This window comes from Mustela nigripes, chromosome 2 (assembly GCF_022355385.1).
Source record: "Mustela nigripes isolate SB6536 chromosome 2, MUSNIG.SB6536, whole genome shotgun sequence".
Taxonomy (NCBI): Eukaryota; Metazoa; Chordata; class Mammalia; order Carnivora; family Mustelidae; genus Mustela; species Mustela nigripes.
The window spans coordinates 61,315,067-61,328,361 of NC_081558.1; the positions used below are offsets into that span (position 1 = coordinate 61,315,067).

At 56.1% G+C, this 13,295-nt stretch overlaps 1 protein-coding gene across 1 annotated transcript; it reads left to right on the forward strand.

Moving 5' to 3' along the window:
• The first annotated feature begins 1,922 nt into the window (after positions 1–1,922).
• Positions 1,923–7,512, forward strand: XIRP1 (xin actin binding repeat containing 1). Its single transcript, XM_059388308.1, is given in 2 exon segments — positions 1,923–6,919; positions 6,921–7,512. Coding segments are annotated over 2 exon segments (5,589 nt in total).
• Positions 7,513–13,295: the final 5,783 nt, after the last annotated feature.

Consider the following 13,295-nt stretch of genomic DNA (forward strand, 5'->3'; position numbering starts at 1 on the left):
TGTTCCTGTCCCGTAGAACTTAAGCCCCAGGAGTTCTGGGCCAGGCAGGTGCAAGGGTGGAAGGGCCAGAGGGCAGAAAACCTGCTTCAGGTCTTGCTATCACCTTTCAGAGCCTCCCAGAACAGCTCCTTCTCTGTCTTTGGGCCTCTGTTTCCCTGTCTAAACAATGAGGGGTTAGGTTCCTTGACCTCTGAGGGTCCACAGTTCTGACATCCCTGGATTCCATGATGCTAATAATTTATAACCATAGCAGGGATTCTAGAGATTCCTGGGGTCAGTGGTGGGGTGGAGCTCATGGTCCATACATGCCAACTGCTCAGGCCACATGGTTGTGACTGGACTGGGAGTCACGGTTTGCCTTTGTTCCCATCAGAACTCAGAGATGAAAGGAACCACACAGAGTGTGTGAGGAGACTCAGGCTTCAGGCTTCAGAGTTTTACCCACATCGGGTCTCTGAAGTCTGGTGGGCAGACTGGATGGCTATCTCAGAAGGGGGGGGTCAAAGGACAAAGGAGATAAGTTGGGTGAGGGAGCCCACGGTCCCAGTGGCTGAGCCTGGGCCTCCCTCCTGAGCCCAGGGCCTCTGGGCCGAGGCCAGGACAGCAGCTATATTTAGCATGAGTGTGGAGCAGAGCAGTGGGTCAGGGGCAGTGGGGCGGGGATGGGGGTGGGAGACGTGCTTCCCATTCCTTCCCTGCTGGCCTCTGGGGACTGTCAGTCCACCTGTCACAAGACAGATAAGACACAGAGGACGCAGAGCAAAGGAGGGCTTGTGCGGTGGAAGGCTAAGGCAAGGGAATGGGGAAGCTGGGGGGAAGCAGTACCCTTGATGGAAGCTGACTGACATGAAGAGGGACAGAGAGAAGTGCAGGAGTTTGGGCCTGGTGGCCTACAGCTGGGGAAGAATCTCCAAGAGGCAGGGCAAGGAGGTCTCTTCAGGAAGCCTTCTTGTCCAGTGCCTTCCCTCCGTGTGGGTGTCTCCCTCACACCTGGCGTGGGTGCTGGAAAACAGAGGGGCACCACAGCCAATAAGAAAGCTTCGTGCCCCTTTCCCTCTTATTTCTTGGGAGCAGGGTCGCAAATCAGGTCTAGGAACCCCGAGCTAGCACTACCTGCCACTCATTCACCTGATTCTTTCCATGACTCAGTTTCCTTGTCTTTAATTGTGAGTGGCTGGACTAGAAGGCCCTTGAGTGCCCCCCACCCCACTCCCACCTTCTGAAGCTTGGGATAATGCACCCCAAACCCCTACCTGACACTTAGAATCTGGCTCCGTGGAACCCTAAAAGAGCCTGCGAACAACTGCCCCTCACAGAGCCTTAGCTGCTGTAGCAGAGGCCACCAGCCCCTGCTAAACCCCCTGGGGCCAGAAGGCTGGAGAGCTGGTCAGGAGGGAAGACCTTAGAGGCTGGGCAGGACTCCCGGCAAAGTGGCAAGTGCACCCTCTGGTGCTGTGAAAGGGAATTTCTTCTCCATGGGAAGAAGTCCCCAGCTTAGGGAACCGCCTCTACCAGACTAGGAACCCCTCAGTCAGGATTCACCTGGGAGTTCACAAGGGGAAAACCGACCTTGGTAAAGGAAGGTGAGGATGGAACTTGTCCAGTTTGCCTATTGGAGGTTTCGGCATCCCTTGTAGGGCTAAAGGACAAACTCACGGTCACTAGTGCCTTGCCTGCTCCCTAGCAAACCAGGTAATTCTGGGGAAGCAGGACCCACCTTGATGGGTGGCTCCATATGCCCTAAGTTCTGACTTGTCACATAGCAACCCCGCAGGGGGTAGGGTGATAGCCAGGTGGGGTCTGGAGAGGGAGGGAGTCTCAACAAAAGGTGCCATGGGACGACTCTACCCTAAGGCTTTGCCTGCTATCATTTCTCCCAGCAACCAGCCCCATCCTCGTCTCTGCTGCCCCTTCTCTGAAGGATGGCCAAAGCCCAGACGCAGGCAGCCCCCATGCTGACCATTCCGATGGCCACCGCAGAGGACCTGCCTCTCCCTCCACCCCCAGCCCGGGAGGACCTGCCCCCGCCCCCGCCCAAGGAGTCCTTCTCCAAGTTCCACCAGCAGAGACAAGCCAGCGAGCTCCGCCGCCTCTACAAGCACATACACCCTGAGCTCCGCAAGAATCTGGCTGAGGCCGTGGCTGAAGACCTGGCTGACGTCCTGGATTCCGAGGAGCCCACAGAGGGTGACGTCCAGTGCATGCGCTGGATCTTTGAGAACTGGCGGCTAGATGCCATTGGGGACCGCGAGCGGCAGCCTGCCAGGGAGCCTGTGACCGGCGGTGATGTCCAGGCTACCTCCCGCAAGTTTGAGGAAGGTTCTTTTGTCAACAGCACGGACCAGGAGCCAGCCGGACCTCTGCCATCGAGAGGGGATGTTCGTGCAGCCCGCCGGCTGTTTGAGACAAAGCCACTGGATGAGCTGACTGGTGAGGCTGAGGCATCGGGGGCTACGGCGAGGGAGCCTGAGGCCAGCGGGGATGTCCAGGGTACCAGGATGCTCTTTGAGACGCGGCCATTGGACCGCCTGGGCTCCCGCCCCTCCATCCAGGAGCAGAGCCCCTTGGAGCTGCGCTCAGAGATCCAGGAGCTGAAGGGCGATGTGAAGAAGACAGTGAAGCTGTTCCAAACAGAGCCACTGTGTGCCATCCAGGATGCAGAAGGTGCCATCCACGAGGTCAAGGCCGCATGTCGGGAGGAAATCCAAAGCAATGCAGTGAGGTGTGCCCGCTGGCTCTTTGAAACCCAACCTCTGGATGCCATCAACAGGGACCCCAGTCAGGTGCGGGTTATCCGGGGGATCTCCCTGGAGGAGGGGGCCCGGACTGACGTCAGTGCAACTCGCTGGATCTTTGAGACACAGCCACTGGACACCATTCGGGAGATCTTGGTGGATGAGAAAGACTTCCAGCCATCGCCAGACCTTGTCCCTCCTGGTGCAGATGTTCAGCAGCAGCGGCATTTGTTTGAGACCCGAGCACTGGACACTCTCAAGGGGGGAGAGGAGTCTGGAGCAGAGCACCCACCCAAAGAGGAAGTAGTCCCTGGCGATGTCCGCTCTACCCTGTGGCTATTTGAGATGAAGCCCCTGGACACTCCTAGAGACAAAGTCCAAGTGGGCCACCTGCAGCGAGTGGGTCCCCGGGAGTGTGAGGGGCTCATGGCTGAATATCCACGCAGTGATGGCTCCTCTGCACCGTCCCACTCTCAGAGTGCCCCCCAGAGGGATGGGGTGAAGGGGGACGTGAAGGCCTTCAAGAACCTTTTTGAGACCCTTCCCCTGGACAGCATTGGGCAGGGTGAGCCTTTGGCCCTTCGGAGTATGAACAGAGCCGAAGGAATTAATTCTATGGGGCTGTCCCAGGACACAGGGTCCCCAGTGTACGCTATGCAGGATGGCAAAGGCCATCTCCATGCCCTGACCTCTGTCAGCAGAGAGCAGATAGTTGGAGGTGATGTGCAGGGCTACCGGTGGATGTTTGAGACACAGCCCCTGGATCAACTGGGCCGAAGCCCTAGTACTGTGGATGTGGTACGGGGCATCACCCGGCAGGAAGTGGTGGCCGGAGATGTCAGCACTGCCCGGTGGCTCTTTGAGACCCAGCCCCTGGAGGTGATCCACCAGCGGGAACAGCAAGAACGCCAGGAGGAAGAAGGAAAGAGCCAGGCAGTTTCCCAGCCTGAGTCACTCCCAAAGGGTGATGTGCAGACCATCCGCTGGTTGTTTGAGACGTGCCCCATGAGTGAGTTGGCCGAGAAGCAGGGGTCAGAGGTCATAGAACCCACAGCTAAGGCGGAGGCGCGGTCCTGCACTTGGATGTTTGCGCCTCAAACCCTGGACAGGCCAGAAGGCTCCAGGGAGCAGCACCTGCAGGTTAGCCAGATCCAGCCTGGGGAAAGACAGACAGATGGACATGTCTTCGAAACTGAGCCTCTGCAGGCCTCGGGCCATCCCTGCGGAAGAGGGCCTATGCGATACTGCAGCCGAGTGGAGATCCCTTCTGGGCAGGTGTCTCGGCAGAAGGAGGTTTTCCAGGCCCTGGAGGCAGGCAAGAGGGAAGACCAGGGGTCCAGGGTACTCCCCCAGCCAATCTCTGCGGGTTCTGTGCACAAGTTCACCTGGCTCTTTGAGAACTGCCCCATGGGCTCCCTGGCAGCTGAGAGCATCCGAGGGGGCAACCTCCAGGAGGAGCAGCCCGTGGGCCCCTCAGGCAACAGGGTGCCAGAGAAGCAGGAGACCACAGCGGAGGGGACCCTGAGGACTCTGCACACTATGCCTGGCCTCCTGCACCACGGAGGCATCCTCATGGAGGCCCGAGGCCTGGGGGAGCTCTGCCTTGCCAAGTATGTACTGCCAGGCCCGGGGCAGGGGGTACCCCACATACGGAAGGAGGAATTGGTGTCTGGCGAGCTTCCCAGGACTGTCCGCCAAGTACTGCGCCGGCCAGATGTGGACCCGCAGGGGATGCTGGTTCAGGAGGACCCAGTGGGCCAGCTCTGCCTTAAGCCGCTGAAGCTGCCAGCTCCAGGCAGCAGCGGGAACCTCGAAGACATGGACCCTGAGTTCCAACAGGTGCTGGCTTGTGGCCTGGGGACCTCAGTAGCACGGACTGGGCTGGTGATGCAGGAGACAGAGCAGGGCCTGGTCTCGCTGACTGCCTACTCCCTGCAGCCCCGGCTGACTAGCAGGGCCCCTGAAAGGGGCAGTGTGCAGCTGCTGGCCAGCTGCATAGACAAAGGAGACCTGAGTGGCCTGCACAGTCTGCGGTGGGAGCCACCAGCTGATTCAAGTCCAGTGCCAGCCAGCGAGGGGCCCCAGAAGCTGCCCGCAATGGAGAACATCATCCATGTTCCCCCACTGGACCCCAGTATGGGGATGGGGCACCTGAGAGGCCCAGGGGGCACCCCCCACCTCCCACAGGTCATTGGAAAGGCAGTGCCTCTGGCTGGGGAAGAAAAGCAGAAAGAGAGCTGCACTGGGCAGAAAGGGATAACAGCTTTGGGAAAGTCTGAAGGAACCACAGTGACACCCACGGGGTCTGGAGCCCCAGACCTCCAGGCTGCCATGCAAAATCTGCGGATGGCAACAGCGGAGGCCCAAAGCCTGAGCCAGCAAGTTCTCAATAAGAACAAGCAAGACTCTGCCCCTGGAGCCACCTCAGCACTTCCGGAGCCACCACGGCACCCTGATGGTCCCCTGCAAGCATCGGCCGTGGTCACCGTGGCTGCCCAGAGCAATACTAGACCTGTGGCTGGAGGTGACCCCAGGACCCCAGCACACCCCCGAAAGGTCAGTGGGGAACAGAAAGTACTGCCCGGAGGGCTGCCTGAGGGGTGGGTGACTACTGAGGATGGCATCTACACTACTCACCGTGTGAGGACCTTTGAGCCCCATGGGGGTGTACAGCCTTCTGAAAGAGAGCCCGCACAGCGGGGCAGGGACACTGCCCTCTCGGCCCAGGCTCCCACCCCACTTCAGGAAGGCCCAGGTCAAAGACTGAGGCCTGGGTGGGAGGAGCCTGGGGGCTGCACACAGATGGGCCAGAGAGCTCCAGAGAAGGCAATGGCAAGAGTAGGCCCAGGAGGCCTCCAAGCTGCAGAGAACCCCCTGAAGGTTGCCTCTTCAGCCCACCACACTCTGGCCTCTGAGCCTCGGCCTGCAGGTGCCTGTATGCACTCCCATAATGCCTCTGTTCCTTCTCCTCCTCTTCTCCCAGCTGCTGTGACAGGACCGGACTGCCCAGCCCACGCCCACCATGATGAGGACTCTATCCAACAGGACGCCGAGTCCCTGCAGGACCCCCTTCTCCACTCCCACAGCAGCCCTGCCAGCCAGAGAAACCCTGGGGAGTCACAGACAAGGACCCCAAAACTGGAGCCCAAAATACCCCCAAGGAAGAAGCCTCAGGTGCCTCCTAAACCGGCATACCTCAGCCAGATCCCGCCTCCTCGGAGGCTGCCCACACCCTCAGCCCTCTCTCCCCACTCCTCCAAAGGGGCAGGGCAAGGAGGACACAAGCCAGGTGAGAAAGATGCAACCACCCTTCCGCCAGCCAGCGTCCCCACCACTGCAGGCCAGAGATGCAGAACTCTGGCTGGATTCCCCCATGAACAGAGCCAGCCCAGCCCCCAACATGGCCCCAGCACCAGGGCTTCCGGACTCACCAAGAGCCAGGCTGCAGGCAGCAGTGCTCAAAACCCTGAACCCCTCAGGCTCTCAGCTCTCAGCACTCACCCCGCCTCACCACAGCAGGGTCCCAGTCCCCCAGGAGAGGAGCCCACAGCAGGCTCCTGGCACGGGGCCCCTGAGAGCACTGAGATTCTGCAGGGAAGCCAGCAAGAACTCCAGGGCCTCCTGGGCCAGGTGCAAGCTCTAGGGGAGGAGGCCGCAAGCAGTGTGGATGTGCAGGCATTGAAGAGGCTCTTTGAAACTGTGCCCCAGCTGGCAGTGGCCCCTCAAGCTCCTGCCGCCCCCCATAAACCTGAGCCCTCAGTGGAGCGGGCCTTTGGGGAGCTGACAAAGGTCAGCACAGAGGTGGCCCAGCTGAGGGAACAGACTCTGGCCAGGCTGCTGGACATTGAGGAGGCTGTGCACAAGGCTCTCAGCTCCATGTCCAACCTCCAGCCTGAGACCAACATCAGAGGCCATGCCCCAGGACCTCCGCAGGCCCACAGTGCCTGCAAGATTGGTGACACAGACAGAAGTAAAGCCAGACCTAACTGCTCAGGCCAGAAGGTCAGAGGGCAAACTGCAGTCAAGAACCAAACCCAAGCTACAAGCCATTCTGAGATCCAGAATCAGGCCAAGGTCAGAAATCACATAGAGGCCAGAGGTCAAGCAGCCTCAATCATCCCTTCTACCAGGAGGCCAGAGACACTGAAAGAAGACCCAGGCCTCCCTGGAGTCTTGCCTTCTGGCAACATTCATCTTTATTGAGTCAGCCGCAAGGATGCTTCCAAAGGCTCCCAGCCCCACAGGCATCCTTGATGTCTCAGTGAAAAGCACTCACCTGACACAGGAAGTGGACCAGGCAAGGCCCCACCAGAAAGGTCTCCAGGACAAGGCTGGAAAGGAGGAGGTCACCCAGCGGTCTGGGCAGCCTGAGCCTGCCCCTGCCTCAGCAAGTGCCCCGCCCACTGGGCAGCAGAAGAGTGTTCTGGAGCTGCAGACTGGACCCAGTGGCTCTCAGTGCTACAGAGCCACAAGAACGGCTACTTAGCAGTGTGAAGGGGTGGACACATGCAGGAACCCAGTTCTCTCATCTCCCACTGTGGTCACCGAGCAGGCAGAGCTGTCCAGGGGCCCAGGCCCCCACCTCGAGCTCCATGCTTCCCCCTTGCTCCGGCCGTTCCTGCACAGCCCAGCCAGGCTCAGCAGAAGCCAGGATGATGCAGGCCCCCTATGGCCACTCCCAGCCCGCAACCCAGTGAACCCCTCTGCCTCCACCACGGCCTCCCACCAGCACTGCACTCCGGGGCCCGAGGTGGGCGCTGACCTCCCACGCATGTGAGGCAAGGACCAAGAAGAAAGGACATCTTGCAGGACATGTGAGCAATTTCCCTTTCCTCAGTTCCATCAGTAAGCCCAGCTCCTGCAAAAGGCGAGGAAGAAAGGTTGGGATGAGGTCCACCCAGTAGCCCGGACATGGGAGAAGCATGGCTGCCAGCAGCAGCTGGTGGAGGATGGAACATACACAGACACACATGCTCCTCGCACAGGCCTAGCCCACAGGCTGAGCCTAAGAGGAGCCCCCTTGGGACTGGAGGGACCCTCTCCTCTCAGCCTTTATTTCTTTTGTTATGAGTCAAAATGTTCTCAGTCACCAGCTCCTTAACTCTTGGAGAGGACAGGGCCAACTGGACAGCAGGATTGGTCTCTCTTGGGATTGGTCTGAAGGCTCCAGAAGGGCCCTGCTGCAGCCCCTTCATCACTATCTCCACCATTCAGCAGGTCAGTCTGGCAGCCCAAAGTTCCCACGGAAAAGCTCAGAATTGATTCATGTCCCTAAAGCCAAGGATACTGCCTCCCCACCCCCACTGCCCTTCACTCTGCACCCCAAATGGAAAGGATACAGTCTAAATAAACCCAAGTTTTATTCTGTCATCTCTGCATGTCTGTCGTTTGTGCATCTGTTCTGGAGTCTGGGCTCCCACTTTGGGGCGTGAGAGGGGGAACAGCCACCACTGTGAAAGCCCCATTTTCCTAGCAAGAGCAGTGTTGGAGATCTCTAAAAAGCCACCCCTTCTTCTACCACCATTGCTGGGAAACAAAGAGGCCCCACACAATCCCCCCATTCTCCTTGCTCCCCCCTCCCCCCTTCCCCAGCCCATACACACATTGCTACCCATCTACCTCTGGTCTCTCCTCCTGGAGGTTCTTGGACATCATCCTGGAGTGGAGTCTGACCAGAATCCTGCTCCAGAGTGGGAAAGTAGCCCAGTCAGGCCTAGGAAGGAGGGAGGGTCACATCCCAGGGGAACACCATTGGCCAAGATGGCTGGGCCCTCTCCCCTGCTCAGGCCAGGTGCTGCATGCAGAGTGGGGGCTCCTGGGAAGGCAAGTGCATGAAGCATGGCCTGGAAGGCCAGAATGATTTAGTGCAGGCCCCTTTACCCTCTTTCAAAAGGCACTGAGTGCCTACTGCATGTCAGGTCTATTCTAGGCAGCAGGGACACAGAGGTGAAGCCTTACAGGATCACATTCTCAGGGAAGTAACCTTCTAGAATGAGGAGACAGACCACGAATAAACAGGAAAGAACAGATGAGGAATAAGGATAATGCACCTGACTAGGTCACTCTTCCACTCTAGGGGAAGAGTGTTAACATACGGTGGTGTGATAATGACAGGTAATTGCCCTAGAGCATATGGCAAAGGCAAACCTCTCCAAGAGAAAAACCTCACCTGAGATCTGAATAAGAGCCAGTTATGTGAAAATCAAGGGAAGGTACATGCTAGGCAGAGAGAAAAGAAGACATGCAAAAATCCAGAGATGGGAATGAGTGCCATCCCTCAATTTTCTGGATACCCCTCCATCTGTCTACCTCCCCCCCCACTCTCCCCCCACAACAAGGTTATGTGGGAGCTTGTCCACACTTTGCTTTCATTGAGCAGGTAGGATCCTAGCCTACCACCACCAGCCCCGGAATCAGTCTTCTACATGTCATGTCACAGCCCGCTCATTGCCTGCTCTCACACGGTGAGCTCCCTTGGGGCAGCTGGGCTCTGAACTGGAAGACAGTGGTGTGTGAGAGCAATTAAGATACCGAATCTACACACTTGGGGCTAATACCTACAACTCTCTGGGACCCTGGCCACATGTCCCCCTCCCCTGCCCTCTGGGGACTCTCAGTTGATTGCAGGGGCCCAGCAGCTTACAGCATGACTGTTCTCATTGTTCTCATCTGTACAGTGGGCACAATTACAGTACTTACTCTTGTGAAGATTAAGCAAATTATTATGTGCAGAGTGCCTGGAGCTATATGCCTAGCATCCGGAACTCCAACATGTTCATTTTTTAGCGTTATTGGTAACCATTAATTTTCATATCTCTTTCTCACCTCCAGGTGGAGTTCCGGTCTTGTTCATCTTAGTACCACTGGTGCTTATCAAAATTGCCTAGAAGGCACTCTGTAAATGTCAAATAAATGAAGGCACAGATGAACGAAATGATTACGTGAATTCAGTGATTCATCCGACTAACATTTATTGAGCACCTACTTCCTGCCACGTTCCGTTCAGGATGCTGAGGATAGATATGAACAAGGCAGTATTTATCCCTGCCTTCACGGAGCCTGGGTTTAAAGAGGGAAGACAATATATTATAAGCAGATAATTCTGGAAGGGAGCGATACTGTTAAGGAAATAAAAACGAGATCACGAGAAGCGAATTGGCTGTTACTTTAGTTTGGGGAAATCATCTCCGCGGAGGTAACCTTAACGGCACTGGAGCGGGTCCGTACGACTCGAGGTGGCAGCCGAGGGGGAAGGATGGGAAGAGATAGGTGGGTGAGTGGTGAGCACGCCGGCGGCAGCGTACACCAAGGAGAGTAGCTGCCGCTGGTTGAGGTCTCGCCTACAGCCCTGCACACCTGCCACACCACACCTGCCGGGGAGACCCAGGCTCCACCTCTCCTCCCGCCTGGAGTGGGCGGAGCTGGAAGTGGGGCCTGGCCGCAGGTGGAGCGCGCACCGCCCAGACCACGCCCCTGGAGCGGGGCCGGGGGCGGCGGCAGGCAGAGGAGGGGCGCGTTCCCTCCCGCAGTCTCCAAAGTGACGATAACGTTACCCCTGCCGCCGGGTTCGGGACCTTCCCGCAGCTGCAGCCGTTGCCCGGAAACGCCGGGCAGGCGCGCAGCCAAGGGCCGGCTCAGGGAGGCAGACGCTGGACGCCAGTACGCGCCGTCCTGGCCAGCCCTTGCTCGGAGCCTCCCTCCGGGATTCCAGGCGGGTGCGGGTTCCGGTCCTCACCCAAGTGGCAGCCCCACCCGGGGCCAACCTGCCGGGCCGGGTGCCTCCTCCCTTCTCGTCACTCCCTGCTACTGCCGCTGTGTCCCGAGTTGTCCACCAGTCCCCACCTTCAGTGCCATCACGCTGCCTCGGGCCATCACTCATTCCCTGCTTTCCTGGGCCACTGCCATAGCCTCCCAAGTTGTATTCCTTGCTTCCCCCTGTCCTAACAATCTGACGTTCATCTGACAGCCAAAGTGCTTACAGAGTTTACCAGATCAAGTCGCTCTCTGTAAATACTCCCCAGTGGCTTCCCAGCTCACTGTCTTAAATCTAACTCTTCTCTGCCTTTAAGACCAGAATGACTTGTCTCTCTGCTCTCCTCTCCCAACTTTGTCTCTCCCACTCTCTCCCTCATATGCCTCTCCCTAGGTACATTGGCCTTGATCTTCACAGAATACCAAACCAATTACTGCCTCAGGGCCTTTGTACTTGCTGTACCCTGGGCCTGGATGTCCCTTCTTTTAGATCTTCAGTGGCTGGGCTCCTTCTCACTAAGATCCTGTTCGAATGTCTCTCCAGAAAGGCCCTCTTGATCCCTCCCTCCCCTGCCTATTGCCCCCCCACCCTGCTCCCCATCAAAAGAAGCCTTCCAACAAGTTATCATGCTGTTTCGTTTTCATGAGACCTCCCACGATATAAAATTATCTTGTGCACGCATTTGCGTACTGGCAGTGTTCTCAATTTAATACTATTGCTGTATAGTAAATGACCTCAAATTTAGTGGTTTAAGCAACCACCATTTTATAACACTCATGAACTCTGTGGGTCATGATTTTGGACAGAACACAGTGGGGATGGCTTGTCTCTGTACCATGATGTATGGGAAGACTTGAAGGCCGAGGTAATTTAACAGCTAGTGTCTGGAAACATCTAAAAGCTCATCCACTCATGTCTGGCAGCTGATGTTGGCTATTGGCTGGGATATCGGCCAGAACACATGTGCACGGCCTCTCCCCGTGGCATGGGCTTCCTCATGGCATGGCAGTCTCAAGGTAGTTTGACTTCCTACATTTCATCTCAAGGCTCCAAAGGCATGCATCCCAACTAACAAGGCAGAAACTATATTGCCTTGTCTGACCCAGCCTTGGAAATCATACGAAATCACTCCTGCTGCATTTTGCTGGTTACAAACGAGTCGCAAGTCTGCCTGGATTGAATGCAAGGGGTATTAGACACCACCTTTTAATGAGAAAGAGGTAAAGTTCTAGAAGAACATGTGGCCATTTTTGGAGGGTGCCGTGTCCACATGGGGTCTTCTGCCACCAGCATATCATCTCCAGGACAAATCACTTCTCATTTGTTTATTGTTGCATCCCCTGTGCCTGCCAGAATGGTACAAAAGCACTTAGTAGGTGCCTGATCCATGTTTTAGAGTGAATAAATGAAGGTTTATTTTCTCCCTATTAAGTGTATTTCCTGCTCCAGCCCTTGGTTTTAGCCTGGTCTGCTCTGGAGGAAGTCCAGTGTTTGCATTGGAAGATGGGAGTCAAGTATAGTTGTTGTTTCTTGGCGGGAAGGGTGAGTTATTGAAGATTGAGAAAGCCAAGTGAAGTTCTGGAACACTGTTATACTGTAAGGGTGTTGAAAACCAAATCTGATTTTTCTCATTCAAAATGTGGAACTATCCGGGAGAGGACTGCAGTTTTGTCCACAGGGAGAAGGAAAGTGACCCAATGGAAATAAAACTTTGGAGAGGGGCCTCGGGCAGCAGGGAGGGGGTTGGACGGCCTAGAGGGAGCTATTGAAGAGATCTGGGCAGGAAGAAACCACCCACAAGCCTGTTATGATATGCGTATATTTTTTAATAATTTATTTATTTATTTGACAGAGAGATCACAAGTAGGCAGAGCAGCAGGCAGAGAGAGAGGGAGAAGCAGGGTTCCTGCTGAGCAGAGAGCCCGATGCAGAGCTTGATCCTAGGACCCTGAAATCATGACCTGAGTTGAAAGGCAGAGGCTTAACCCATTGAGCCACCCAGGTGCCCCAAACGGTATGCACATTTTCCCTCCTTTGTTATTGGTGACAGACGTTCCATTCCATCTTCCCAGAGTCCTGAAACCCATACAGTTTCTCCTCTTTGCTCCTTTTCCATGAGAATCGGCCCAGGCATATCCTTGCACACACACACACACACCAATCAACCTGCCAGCTTCCCAAATCTCTCTTTGCCTTTCCCTACCCTTCCATCTCCGCTGTGGCTGAGACTTTGGATGTCCTATTACATCAACAGCCATCCCGATGTTCTCCCCACCTCCAGTGCCACCTCCAGACTGTCAGTCCTCCAGTCCAGCCCTGCAGCGATTTCCTACCAGCTCCACCACAAAATTCACATTCCTTCAGGTCATTCAAGGCTCTTCCTGTACAGCGGCTACCGGTTTTTATTGCCTTTCTCCATCCACTCCTCCATAATATTCTATCTGGGCCAGGTCACACACCCCTGGTTTTGCCCAGAGCCAGCTTACCCATTGGGCACTGCAGGCAGGGAGCCTGGGGCCCACAATACTTTCAAGGGCCCATGAAAATGCGCTAACTTCTAATAAAACCAGAATGGGGTAAAAAGGGAATTTTTAAGAAGAAATTGTCTTAACACTTAACATTACCATATTCGTCTTTATGCCACCACAGTTGTAAAATCTATTTTCAAATACTTATTTTATGGAGGAAGACTCAGCTCTGAGGCAACTTTTTCAAGAAAGCAAAAGCCATTAAGAATGTCCTTCTTAGGGACGCCTGGGTGGCTCAGTTGGTTAAGCAGCTGCCTTCGGCTCAGGTCGTGATCCCGG